General features: G+C 41.1%; 1 protein-coding gene across 1 annotated transcript in view; it reads left to right on the top strand.

Moving 5' to 3' along the window:
* FBXL13 (F-box and leucine rich repeat protein 13) overlaps window positions 1-14,129 on the top strand; it is a 1,354,404-nt gene that overhangs the window by 220,935 nt on the left and 1,119,340 nt on the right. The window contains exons 6-7 of the mRNA XM_078679367.1: window positions 3,164-3,273; window positions 9,701-9,808. Of these exons, the coding sequence (XP_078535493.1) occupies window positions 3,164-3,273; window positions 9,701-9,808 (218 nt within the window). The remainder of the gene's footprint in view (window positions 1-3,163; window positions 3,274-9,700; window positions 9,809-14,129) is intronic.

Below are 14,129 nucleotides of genomic sequence, written 5' to 3'. Positions count from 1 at the left end.
GACCTGGGTAACAGTAGGAATGAAGGAAAAGGGTCCTAAGACTAGGAACTGTGAAAATCACACAAAAAATTCAATTACATTAATTTAAATCAATTCAAAAAAGCAAAGCTATTCAATGCAAAAGAATTTAATTCAAATTTTGCATGTATATCCTTCTCACTGGATTACAACTTATATGACATTAAACACATTTGTAAACATGTTTGTGCCCACAAACACAACAGGGAGGGGTGAAGTGAAAGGAGTGTTAGGAAAAGGGTAAAAGTGATCTGAGTCATTCGGTGACAAATCTTATTTACAATCAAAACATTACATATAGGTGGTCCCTTGAGACAAAGGCCACATTGGAAGGCTCGTGCAGAGTCCAAATTTATTCAAGTAGAACGAGCCTAACTCCCTTGTAGCGATCAGTGTCTGTATGGGGATGGGAGTTGGTCACTGGTATGTAGTTGTCTACGTTTCGACCCGAAAGAACAGTAGGAGTTTCTTCCTTACAATTGGGTCTTCATCAGGACAAAAGAAGTTGTGGGCGGGCAACCTCCTGCCGCCATAGGCGAGGGAAGTTAGAACTACTTCAAGATGGGTAGTCGGATCCTAAATCCAATCCTTATTGGTCGTGACGTGGATAGTAAGTAGGTTTGTACAACGTACTTGGTATGGTCTATAAGTCTCTAAACAATCAGCTTTAGGGGGACTTATGACAAATATTCTTTCTCAGTAGGTTTGGCACCCTATTAGCCTCTAAACAGTCAGCTTTTAGAAGACTTATGACAAACTTTTCTTTGTCTTTCTCAATGTGTTGCGCACTCTCAAAGCATACTTGCAAGACAAATCCGGGTCAGTTTAGTAGTGTAAATGGGTCCGGCCTCAAATAAATGTTTAATGTGGACTCTATTTCATATCCGCGTTAAGGGTCCGTGAAACCGCTTTTTCTAAGCGAAGCTCCTCACAAATTGGAGAAGCGAGGAGTCGGGCCGTCTCCGGAAGATTACTGTCAACGGTTGAGAGACTGGATCATGTGGTATTTTGCAGCTATCTTAAGACGTCTTATATTGTTCCATTAGATCGTCAAATATTCATCCGCATGTATGTTGTTCAAAGGGTGCTTGTAATGCCATATGTCATCAGAAAGGGATACTCGGGTACTCCTCCCTCATGTATTCGCTCTAGGACGCTAAAACTGAGCTCCACTCACATCGTCAGCCGTGGGCTATTCACTCGAAGGAAACTAGGTTGCACCACTTCCTGGTTGTTCGATATGTGGGCGGGACTACTACGTTAGAACAGAAGAAAGACTAACATGACGATGTGAGTGGAGCTCAGTTTTGGCGTCCTAGAGCGAATACATGAGGGAGGAGTACCCGAGTATCCCTTTCTGATGACATATGGCATTACAAGCACCCTTTGAACAACATACATGCGATGAATATTTGACGATCTAATGGAACAATATAAGACGTCTTAAGATAGCTGCAAAATACCACATGATCCAGTCTCTCAACCGTTGACAGTAATCTTCCGGAGACGGCCCGACTCCTCGCTTCTCCAATTTGTGAGGAGCTTCGCTTAGAAAAAGCGGTTTCACGGACCCTTAACGCGGATATGAAATAGAGTCCACATTAAACATTTATTTGAGGCCGGACCCATTTACACTACTAAACTGACCCGGATTTGTCTTGCAAGTATGCTTTGAGAGTGCGCAACACATTGAGAAAGACAAAGAAAAGTTTGTCATAAGTCTTCTAAAAGCTGACTGTTTAGAGGCTAATAGGGTGCCAAACCTACTGAGAAAGAATATTTGTCATAAGTCCCCCTAAAGCTGATTGTTTAGAGACTTATAGACCATACCAAGTACGTTGTACAAACCTACTTACTATCCACGTCACGACCAATAAGGATTGGATTTAGGATCCGACTACCCATCTTGAAGTAGTTCTAACTTCCCTCGCCTATGGCGGCAGGAGGTTGCCCGCCCACAACTTCTTTTGTCCTGATGAAGACCCAATTGTAAGGAAGAAACTCCTACTGTTCTTTCGGGTCGAAACGTAGACAACTACATACCAGTGACCAACTCCCATCCCCATACAGACACTGATCGCTACAAGGGAGTTAGGCTCGTTCTACTTGAATAAATTTGGACTCTGCACGAGCCTTCCAATGTGGCCTTTGTCTCAAGGGACCACCTATATGTAATGTTTTGATTGTAAATAAGATTTGTCACCGAATGACTCAGATCACTTTTACCCTTTTCCTAACACTCCTTTCACTTCACCCCTCCCTGTTGTGTTTGTGGGCACAAACATGTTTACATATGTGTTTAATGTCATATAAGTTGTAATCCAGTGAGAAGGATATACATGCAAAATTTGAATTAAATTCTTTTGCATTGAATAGCTTTGCTTTTTTGAATTGATTTAAATTAATGTAATTGAATTTTTTGTGTGATTTTCACAGTTCCTAGTCTTAGGACCCTTTTCCTTCATTCCCAATGGCTGAAGTGGGCTGACACTTTGCCCCATGCTGTATGCTGTGGTGGGCACACTGACAGACCAATGGATGAAGAGAGATGGCTTAGAGAGATATAAGTTAACCATATGTATACTTTTGTTAAAATAAAAAGGTCTTGTCTAACATCAGACCTAAAAAGGCTTTTGCTTGTGAGAGTGTTTCCCTACATCCCTGTAAATTAAGCTAATAAACTGGGGATTGTTGCACTGTTTAAAATCTGCACAAAATAACTAGGCCCAGGAGGATTTTTTTACTCAGGCCACATCTTGTAAAATTATGTGAATTCCGTGAAATTTCACTGGTGCAGAAACGTGCATGGTTATTTCTCGCGGGCAACTGGTTTGAGAGTAGAACACATTGCAGAGACATTTTGTTCCTGAACAAGTATCCTGTTGGTACTGCATATGTATTTGAACTCTAGTTATGTCATTACATTAAACTTTAACTACCTAAAATTAAAGTTTAAAGTAAGATTCCTATAATTTTGTGTAATTTCTATGGAATTATACAAATGAATTTTCAGTTACACACAACTCAACAGTAAAATAGCAAATGTGTTTTGGAAAAAAAACAGTTTCACGTTAAAGATGCAAGATACAGCTGGGATGATGTAAATAGATCTATAACTTTCAAAAACTCCTATTGTTTTTCCTAGTGGCAGCAATGAAGATCCAAAAGGCTTTCAATGAAGCTCTTCTGAAGCGCATCCTAAAAGCATGGCACGTGGACGCGCAGGACTCCAAAAAGACACGGGAGTATTTTGAGGTACGGGAACTATTTGGCATCACTTTAAGGGGGCTCAATGTGTAAACCCATCCCTTTCAGCAGGCTGTAACGTAAACTATTACTACAATCATCTCCATCGGGACCTTCCCGAAGGACCGCGGAGCTCCTAACAGGGTAGAGGTGTTTAAGATAGTGATCTCAACTTCACCGCCTAAAAATATCTCACAAGTACTGCATTGCTGCACTCTGAATGTAAACCCAAGAGAAATTTTCCATCAACAGAGCCTTTTTAAGTGCAATAAAATGTTATGTGTATAAGTTGGCAATATATACACTGCTGGAAGAGGCAGATTTAGCTGGAGGGCAAGGATGGTAGTCATGTCTTAAAGTCACCATATTCAGGTTGAAACTTTGACCTGACTGCGACGACAAAGCGATGTAAGGCCTAAGATTTTGAAAACACATCTAAAGATCATGGCATCTTCAGCACACACGTAAGGGACCTTTATCCACATTTTCATTAGGCATTAAGTGCAGTGACAAGAGAATGTACAGGAATCTGGTGTAAGCACATGTAGCAATATTTGTGTGTTTGTGACTGCACTTTTAAGACTAAGCCAGAGTGTGTTGTCAGTCCAAAACAAAGAGTGGTGTGCTGGTGAGTGGACCCAATGATTGCTTTTAGTGATTTAAGGGAAAGTGTCTCTTCCATGCACTGTGAGACGTTGTCTTTATTATTATTTGTTTCATTATTTCCATAAAAACAATGTGCAAATGCAACCTCACAGCGCCACATTGCTCACAAGAAATAAGTGATCAGAAGACCACGTTCAATATGCAGGCAATAGGTATCGTAAGCACCATTAGCAGTTCTCTGCCATATAGGGTTGTGTCTTCCAACACAATGTGAGAAGCACAGCATATCTAATCTTGCATATAATCGTATACAGTTATACAGTATTCTCATAACAATATATCTCCTAAGGATTAGATGGCAGGTCATATGGAGAGTGCAGCAGGTCATGAGACATTTCTCCATCTGTCAATATCTTAATTCATCTAGGTAACAATATTGACTTTAAATCTACGCCGCTTCCCGGCCAAAGTCCATGCTAGCAACCTCGCTTCACTTATTTAAAGATGGACCTGTTATATCTAGCCAACATTCATCTGTTTTCCTATCGTTCCATAACACGTACAAACTTGCACATTTGACCTCATTCTCACTCTCCGCTGTTCCGCATGTAATCCCAGTATACAATCCTCCACGTTTTCCCAATGTTTCCCACTACTCCAGGCAGCGACTGCATCACCTCCTCCTAATATTGCACAGTCACTCGACACAGCGAAATGATTAGGCAAACATTATCATTTTGACCAACGCCATGTGTTCTATTGACAAAAGTGGTAATTTCGCCCAACATTTCCCAGAACTAAGGCTCAGGGCATCTTGGTGACTGCGTGTGTAGCCTGTATCCCTAAATATATGAGTACATCCTATTGCAAGGTCCATGCTAAATCCTAAAAAGTGCAGCAGGATCTCTGTGCACTGACACAGCCATTGATAATAATCTCAACTTCTAACAGTTTGAGACAAAGCCTCACAGGTTGGCAAGTCTTCGCAGTTGACGGTGTAGCACTGGGTCAATTGCACAGTGTTTCTTAGGCAAAATAGGGTGACATCAACATATAATTGTAATTACACTAAATGGTTGGTGTCCCCAACCATTCATCATGGCACGTCGGGTAGTGGGAGCGGTCTTCCCTGAATGGCAACACATTCTGATGTCAAACTATGGCCTCATTCTTAGCCCTAATACAAAGCAAAGAAGCCCATTTCAACTCATAATGTATGGGCCACAACTGTTACACCCCAGGGCTGTGAACAGAACCTCCCTTCCCACAATTGCAAAGACCTTCTCCAGATCTAAAAAAAGTCACTTCTCCTTCCTCCAAACAAGGTTTTTCATGTTTCAACCTTCTCGTATTCAGCACTGTGTTTCTACTAGGCACAAAACCCGAGTAGTCCGGGTTTATCAGAGTCTGAATAACCATGAGCAGTCTGGACGCTATATTTTCACATGTACATATATCATCAACAATGGCCAGAGGGTTTACAATCCATTTGTCCCTATCTGACTTACTCATCACTCTGATTGGTGCCTCTCTCATGGAATACAGCAAAACACCCCGACTCACTGTCTCCTCGTATACTTCCAAAAGCCTCTTTAATAGTAGTACAGCATAGTTATTATTAAAGTACATCTGTGCCTGTATGTTTACAGTATTCATATTTCTGATACTTTGCAATACCTGTCCTTAGTCAGAGGCCTCTCTAAAGTGTCTTACTTCTTCACAGTAAGGTGTATTCATTTTGCAGCTTCCAAATACTCCTTTCCATATTTTACATTGTGTGTCTCTGATTTTGAGTCAGGTGGGCAATTACTGCCGAACCATACCATTTATACCTCCCTGCATAACTACATCAACATCCCTGGCACCTTTCAAATGCAAGATATTCTGTCTGGGGGAGTCCCTCTTCCACAGACATTAATCCTACAACAGCATTCTGGCCTTGTCTCCCTCTGTGTGGATAACTTTATCCATTCCTTCGTACACCATTCCCCAATTCCTGATTTCTGTGTATATCCTCATGCTCTGTGAAACTTTTTCAAGAAGACTTAAAGCAACTCACCTCTTTTTCAACAACCTTCACCTCCTTGTCCAATAACATTTACACCCCATATATTTTACTCACACAATTACCACCTCCAGTGCCTCCCTCTCCACTGCTCCTAACGATGGAATACCTCAATCAACTGTGAATTTGGCCTTGATCGCATGCTCAAAGGTCTGATTAAAATCCAGCACCCCTTTAACAATTCTGATCAACTGAACCATGCGGGGACTCTCTTTCTTTTAAAAAAACAACATATTTTTATTAGCATTTTGCAATATTCTGTAAAATATTCTCAATGCAAATCACGGAAACATTTTTCATCTGCCTTAAGCATTATGCAAATCAGAGGGGTAATCTCCCAATGACCATCCCCTTACAATTACGGAATATTCATCACATATCCCAGAACACCATATGTCTAAGCTAGTCTTGCCAAGCAGACCTCCTGCCCTGGGAAATCAGTTTTTCCTGTCAATATAAGTGTGCTCATCTAGTGATATAATCTCCATAATTATCTTGCAACTATTGCCTAATCTCATCTATGATACTGGACATCTTAGACATTATCAACGTATCAGGGTATTGCTTGTGGCTCTCTCTCAGGTTAGCGTGCATTGTAGTAGTTCATATATGGAACCTTTGCATTGGCCATTTAGGATATCAAAACTAAAACCAACATTCTACAGCCAATATAATCAACTAGAGTATCACCGGGGTTTTTTCACTGCCCCAAATCTGAGCTGGCAAAAAGGCAGTCCGTCATACTTCAATTTATCCTTATAGTATGAGAGGAGTGGCTGTGACAGGGGAGGAGCGTGCCTATGCTCTTAGCTCTGCACACTGATTAATATAGAGGGGAAGAGGTTATTTTGCAGTCCATTCCCAACTTGCAACTTGCGTTGTCCACGTCCCCGGGCATGTGGTCCAGGATCGTATGGAATATTCATGTTTCCCCCTTCCTGGCTCAAACTCGGTCCCTACAGGCATGGTTCATAGGGTCACCTGAATGCACTTGCCATGTCCGACACGCAGTATGAAGAGCTTCTCCGCCGATCTTCACCACTAATCCCCTCCTTCCGGTATACTATCAGCATCTTCAGGCGGTCCCTCCCAGTTTCGCAGTACCTTAATCCACAGATCTGCCATGGGGCATCTGCATACTCCTCTAGCATCTTCCCTGATGAGAGCTCTTTCCTCTTCCCTAGCCCAGCCTGCGACATCCCTCATCCAGGCCTCTCTAATTGGCGGCCCTCCACCGACCTCCATGCCAGCACTACGCACCTCTTGGCCAATGCCAGGGTCAAATCTAGGAATTTTGAACCTACTTTCTTCGCCTTAGGACGTGGGTACAGGCCCAACAGGCAGGTGTCAAGGGAACAGGTAAGAGAACGGCCCAAAACACCAGCCAATATTTACGTACTACTTCCTCCCAAAGCATGCACAAGGTTGGCCAGCCCCACGTCATATGCTCAAAATCGGCATCTAGCGCTGCACATCTTGGGCATGGTCTCGGCTGCCCTCCATAAGTAACCTGAAGTCTATGAGGTGTCATGTAGATCATGTGTGTGTAGTTGAATTGAATACATTTTAAATACGTATACCTGGATACTCGTCTGGGATATGCCAGAACCTTACTCCTCTCGTTATCCTGGCTATGTTATACTCCAGTAAGGTTACCCATCTAGTCTGCAAAGCCTGGAGTGGTTTTTGCGTTATCTCCACAGTGCTTGATAGAGCCATTTCACTAGGTGGCGTGCATCCTCCATAGTCTACATCACCTGAAGTACTGCATGAGTCTTGGGTTCTTCCCTACTGTTAGACTGTATGCAAGCTCTTTCTTGGTCTCCCCATGAGTATTCCATTTAAAGAGTGGATTGGTTACACAAACATCTGACTAAATATTCACAGCCCTTACATGTGCCACTACCATCCCATCATTCACTAGGAAGCAATCATGTCTACTATGAGACCCATGTGGAGTAGAGTAGAAAGAATTTGTGCTAGCAGTGGGATGCTGCAACCTGCAGACATCAAGCAAACCTGCTTGTTGCCTTATTTCACCCCAAGATCTAGACAGAGTAGCTGTAGTAAATCCCCACAAAACTTCAGTCCACTAAGGTGTCTAGTATGCAATTAAAATTACCAGTCCACTAGAGGCACCTCTCTTTAAGTGTTGATACCCTTTCAACAAGCGCATGATCCGCTTTTTGGGTGCATAAACATCGCATAAAGCTAATCTCCAGTCCACCTAAGACCCATAGACAAATTCATATCTATCTTTCTGACCATTTATGACCATGTACGTCTAATAGGTATATCATGTACAATGTATATTGCCATTAAATGAGCATTTGATGAATAAACAGACAAGGAAAGCTGACACCTCCACCAATGATTCATCTTAACTTCTTAGGAAACATTCAAGTACATTTAGTGATTGAACACTGGCCGCACTTAATTCCTTCCTATGTAGGAGAGTACCCTATATTGTCTTAAAGTCCCTCAACTTCCAGGATATCATCCTAACTACCAAATGCATTAATACAATCCTACAGTTAGACACTCACCTTGCCAATGGGTACAAGGCGGAGACTCATTTCCTGGATTACCAAGGCTATTTCTCAGAGAACACTAGATCCTCCGACACCTTCTGACAAACATGGGGACATGATGTACCACTAACCCCTAAAGAATGGAGTAGAGGGCTGACGTACCCATGGAAGATCTCACATGATGCGAGATTCCAATTCATCCATCATAACATTCTGCACAGAGCATATCTAACACTGGCCAAAACACACAACATATACCCCACTGTCCTGCTCTTATGGCAGACATAATACACATTTTCTGGGATTATCCGATCGCCCGCACTATCTGGACAGAGGTTTATTCAGCCCTCTTGCACAGTACGGGTCGGCGTGACCTTGACTGCGTGGCCAGTTGCCTGTTGGGCTCATATAATAGCCGCAGGATGAGTGGTGCATCCAACTACTTTATTGACCTGGCCTTGTTGGTCTCCTGATGAGCGATTGCGATGCACTGGAGAGCCGTGGTATTACCTGGAGCCGTGCAAGGGCACAACATGATGATTCAATAGGCCAAGGCAGAGTACTCTGCACTTTGCCATGTAAAAATAAGAGGATAGAGGGACGAACTACTCTTCACATTTCAAGGAGAACCAGAAGACGACGCTATACCCCCATAGACTAGAATACACATGCCACCCTTATTCCCCCCGAACCTACCCACCCCACCTTTGCTTTAGGACAGTGGGCCAATGAGCCTACCAAAAACATGAATGTATCCTTGTGTAACGTAACTGGTGCTCATGTAAAGTGCTCCAATACGTTCAGGTCGAGTTTGCGCTATATAAATCTGCAAATAAAAGTAAAACAATGAGCCCCTCCACATGCCAACTTGTTCAGGGCAAGCCTGCCCCCTTGTGCCCCCTATGATGCCAGCCATAGACACCACCATGACACACCTACATTGACTATGATCATTATTTAGGACTAGGCTCACAGTTATGTTATTGTTTCATGGTTGTGTACTTTCACAATGTTACAACCACACACTACCTGCAGGCTATGATTCATGTGCACTATTGTAAGCGAGATATATCCTCATGTTAACGCTATTGAACACTGCTGAAAAAACGTAATAAACATGGTTGAAAAAAAAGTACTGAAAGAACACAGACGGACTCAGTGTTAGCCGCATGTAAGTGCCTAGGTGTAATTGAGCACATGTACCCGCACTTAATGCGTCTGCATTTTCCTTTAGCGTTTGGAAAGAGGAGAACTTGAAGATGGCACCGATTTGTCTTCTTCGCCTAATTCGCAAGAGGGTCAGGATGAAGTCTCGCTGTTACCTCAGAAGGCAGTGTTAAGGGTGAGTATCAAGTGCTATCATAGATTAACTACCAGTTCTTACCCACCACTGACTACCGGTGTAGAAGACTTAAATCTGTCTGTTCATTTATAAACATTCATTATTAGAGAGGTTGAGAGGGAAGCTTTGAGAGTTATCTTTTTCCAAATAGACTTTATGTATCTATGGTATGTAAGGGTGAGTTAGTAACCTGCTCCAAACCAATTCACTCTAGCTACTGTTTTTAGTCGCAAACAGCTAGAAGAAAGAACATTATGACGTTCAGAAAGGACATAAACACACAAAACATGGTCACACTTCAGAATGTTGTATTTGAGTGTGAAATAGCCATTTGTCCATATATTCCAATCTTATATGGACATTTCTTCCTTTGGGGCATCATGAGCTATTTGGCCATAAAACCATTTTCGCCATGGAGAAGCTTTTCAGTCTTTGGCAAAAGATTTTCACAATGTTGTTCGCACTCCACCCCCTTCTCCATCCCATCTAACTCTACCTGCCTTGAATCCTTACTAGATTGTCTCTCCAAAATCTAAGTACTCTTCTCTCCCAGCTCACAGCTATGTTTAGAAAAGTATGCTCTTCCTCATTGCTTGCACGTTTCTGATTTATTCTTTGTATTATTTGTTCTCATGCTTCCTTTTTGTGGTTAAATAGCCACTCATATCATATGGCAATTGTGGACCTAAATATGTGGCAGAGATGGCTACGTTGCAGGCAAGGAAAAGCAGATTATATTGTCTACATAGCGATCAAAGGTAAATTATGCAGCATATTTTGTAGCTTTATTTTTATAGCTATATTAAAATCTTATCACGCAAAGGGAATCATAACCTTATAGGAAATACAGTGCTTTCTTAATTATGAAAACTGCACAAATTCAGTTCCTCCTTTTCATAAATATTTTAAACTTCAGCTGGTAGTCTGTACACTATGCTTCAACAACCTACCCAAGGATCATTCAAAGGGTATTTTACCAGCTCTTAATGATTTTGCCGTACCATAGTACTTGGAGCATGAGATTCCCAATGGGGAAAAACCTGCTAGTACTGTGTTTGAGGTCCTATCCCCCATACACATGGTTGTATGATCTTCATCTTTGCCCTTACCTATGGGTTTGGAATACTGACTTTTATGCCATCCTGATTAAATTCTATTAGTGTATACATGTTTCCCACGTCCTGCTAATTATCTTGATCATGCTCAACTCCCAGTAGCCGTTTTGCCTATTTTGTTGGTTTATTTAGTTTCAATGAGAGGACAATGAGAAAATGCTTATAAACAAATCTTTTGGAAAAAATGATGGTGCCGTGCAGGTAAGCACAAGGACACTATTTCATTTACATTGTCGTTTGACACATCCAGACTGAAATAGTTTGTGCAAACCTATACAGTGCTGCATTTTACTGAAAAAAACCCTCTTGTCACCACTTCCTGTCACAAAAGGTCGCCTCCGTTAATCTGCTGATTACACCCACGTTTTAAAAAATGTCCTCTAGAGATCCGTTTTATGTTCTCTGTTTACACCATATGATTTACAGATACGCTTATTTCTAACAAGAAACAGTACTGGAAATTGGATGTTATGGAAATGCCTCGCAATAAGTCCCTTATCATATCTAAATTATAAATGCAACATGTTTAAGGTTCTTTCAAATTCCAGGCTCTCTCTTGAAATAACTGCTGCTATTCGAATACTACATGAATCTGCATGGCTACTTAACCAAACATATATTCATCACAAGTAAAGCTTCTTTCACTGATGTATGAAGTACATTTAAAAACATACGGTGGTGCATTAGAGGAGAGCCAGCCGTGTGCCATTCGTTCAGTTGTGTATATTTGCAGCACCTAAGCAGAATTCTTACCTCTTAAAGGATGGCAAACAGCAAGCCACGGGAGAACGTTGACTAATTCGCTTTTTCACTAATTCACACGCTTTGTTGCAGTCCATTTGTCAAGTACTTTATTAACTTTTGAAAGTTTGAGCAACACATATTTTTAAGTCTGCAGATTATCGAGCAGATGGAGTTTAATGTGGCAACTTCATAATTAATCTGAAAACATTGAGCCTAAAGAATCGTGTAATTCCAGTGACCCTACCTGAGGCGATTTCTTTTATCTCTCTTTTTATAAAGGGAATGTTGCTTATTGATGTATTTAACTATCATATTTTACTGCATTGAAATAGAATATTCCCGTTTTTTGGTAATGTCCATTTATACTTTTGACTTTAAAGGCACTAAAGTTCGTTTTTTTGAATGGCCATGAAATGTAAATGGTCAGACGATCTCTAGTTGTGATGGCGCACTTCATCTGGAATAATTCTGTGTGTTTGTCTGTGAATGAATATTACTTATTGAATGTAATTTCCAGATTACTGAGCCTTGAGCTATCCTATTAGTCCCATTGGAAATACTCACCAAAACATGATCATGGACCTGATTTAGAGTTTATCACACAAGATACTCCACGTGGTTGGGTATGTTGTGGGGAAACTGTAATAAAAAAGACAAAACTCCTATTGGCAAGGAAAAAGAAAAAAAGCAGGTTTACTGTCGTGACAGGGAGAGTAGTTATCTCCACACAGGTAAACAGCTGGTCTCGGATCGCTGCTCACAGGGGGTCACTTAAATAGTCACACAAACATTGTGTCTTACGAAAGGTCAAATAATAGGTTACTCAATAATTACATATTTGTTACAAAGACATCACATCACCTGTGTCTTCAAAACCCTGACCTTTTCTCTCCACATTCTTTAATGTAATTGTTACAATACTAAACAAACCATTTATTTGCTTCTTTCACAGGCATGTGTGTTTTGTTGCTCTGCTCCCAAGACTTATCAGAATCTTTGTACTCTTGGCTAACTCTTGCTTTATTCTTCAAGTCACATTTTTAATTTTCCAAGAACACAGAATACATGCTTCTTGTGCTGTGACCATAAATTCCCTGAGGCTTACAAACATGGGGTTTCCTTTAACTAAGACCTTGCTGATAATGCACTCTATTTCCCTGTGAACTCTTCACCTGTCTTGCTTCACTGTGGATTTTAGACCTGCACTGCTCTTTCAACACGTATAACTCTGTGACGCTCGCTGATGTCTGTTATGATGCAGTTTTTTTGCATTTAGTTTCCTCTCTTAACATTCCCCCCTCTATTTGATATTTCAACTACTGGCTCTTATCCGGAGTCTGCACTTGGCACTAGATCAGTGGTCTCCAACCCTTTCTGTAGATAGAACTACTTCTGATCAGTGAAAATCATTGTGAGCTACTGAAGGCCAAGCCACTCACACAATGTTACAAGTTCCCTCATGCCCAGTTTAATGGAATCTAAGCCTAATGTCCATGGACCCATAGACTATGTCATGATTTGAACACAAACTATGACTAGGGCTCCTATGACAGGGCTAATATGTGTGTCAGTGAGAGCGTGGTCTTTGGGGATTTATGAACATTTGTGTGTATGAATAAGATATATGTGTATGGGTGAATGAGAGTATGTGACGTAAGCACTTGTGGCACAGGACATATCTTTTGCCATTTGTAGCAAAATTACATGTAGAAAACAAACATACAACCCATTTTTATGCAAGCGCAGGAAATGTTTCTACAAAAATGTTTATAATATGGAACATTTTTCTGCATTTTAAATTATTCCCTCTTAAAACAAGCATTGGCATAGCCAATAGGTCTCGCCTTTGGGACCTTATGTGTTTAGCCAGAACCTTTGGCTATGTTGTAGAGCATTGTGGCTGCTGTGCATTATGTTGAAAAAAATTATAACAAAAAGTGTTAAGCATTTGTGTTACCTTTATACAAACGAAGACGACATTCTGATTAAAAAAAGATTTTAACAAAAAATGTCTTCTAGTTTCTTTGTACTTGCACTGCTGGCAACTTCTTCCTGCCTGTTCTCATGCTTGTTTGTTATAATTTTTTTTGTTATGGGGGAGCGTGACATAAATAACGGTGAAGTGGAGGTTGGAAAACAGTAATTTAATTAGAACATGAACAGCGGACGGACCCTAGGGGAGAATCATCAGATGCCAGATTCCAAGGGCAGACTGACATGATGCTTAGGTGGTGCGCTGATGCAAAATGGTGGTGGTAAATGATGTTTGGTGCTCAGGTGGTGACACTATATGGTGTGCATTGGAGGTACGTTGTGGATTGTAGAGTTCTGGAGTTGAAATATGTTGTTTGGTGTGTAATTATGTGGTGTATATTGGCAATGTGTGGAGTTGGATTGTGTGGCCTGGAACTGAGGTGTTGAGTGAAATTATGCTTAGTGAAATTGTGTCATGGTGTGGAGTG

This window comes from Lissotriton helveticus, chromosome 1_1 (assembly GCF_964261635.1).
Source record: "Lissotriton helveticus chromosome 1_1, aLisHel1.1, whole genome shotgun sequence".
NCBI lineage: Eukaryota > Metazoa > Chordata > Amphibia > Caudata > Salamandridae > Lissotriton > Lissotriton helveticus.
This window is presented reverse-complemented; position numbering and strand designations above follow the sequence as displayed.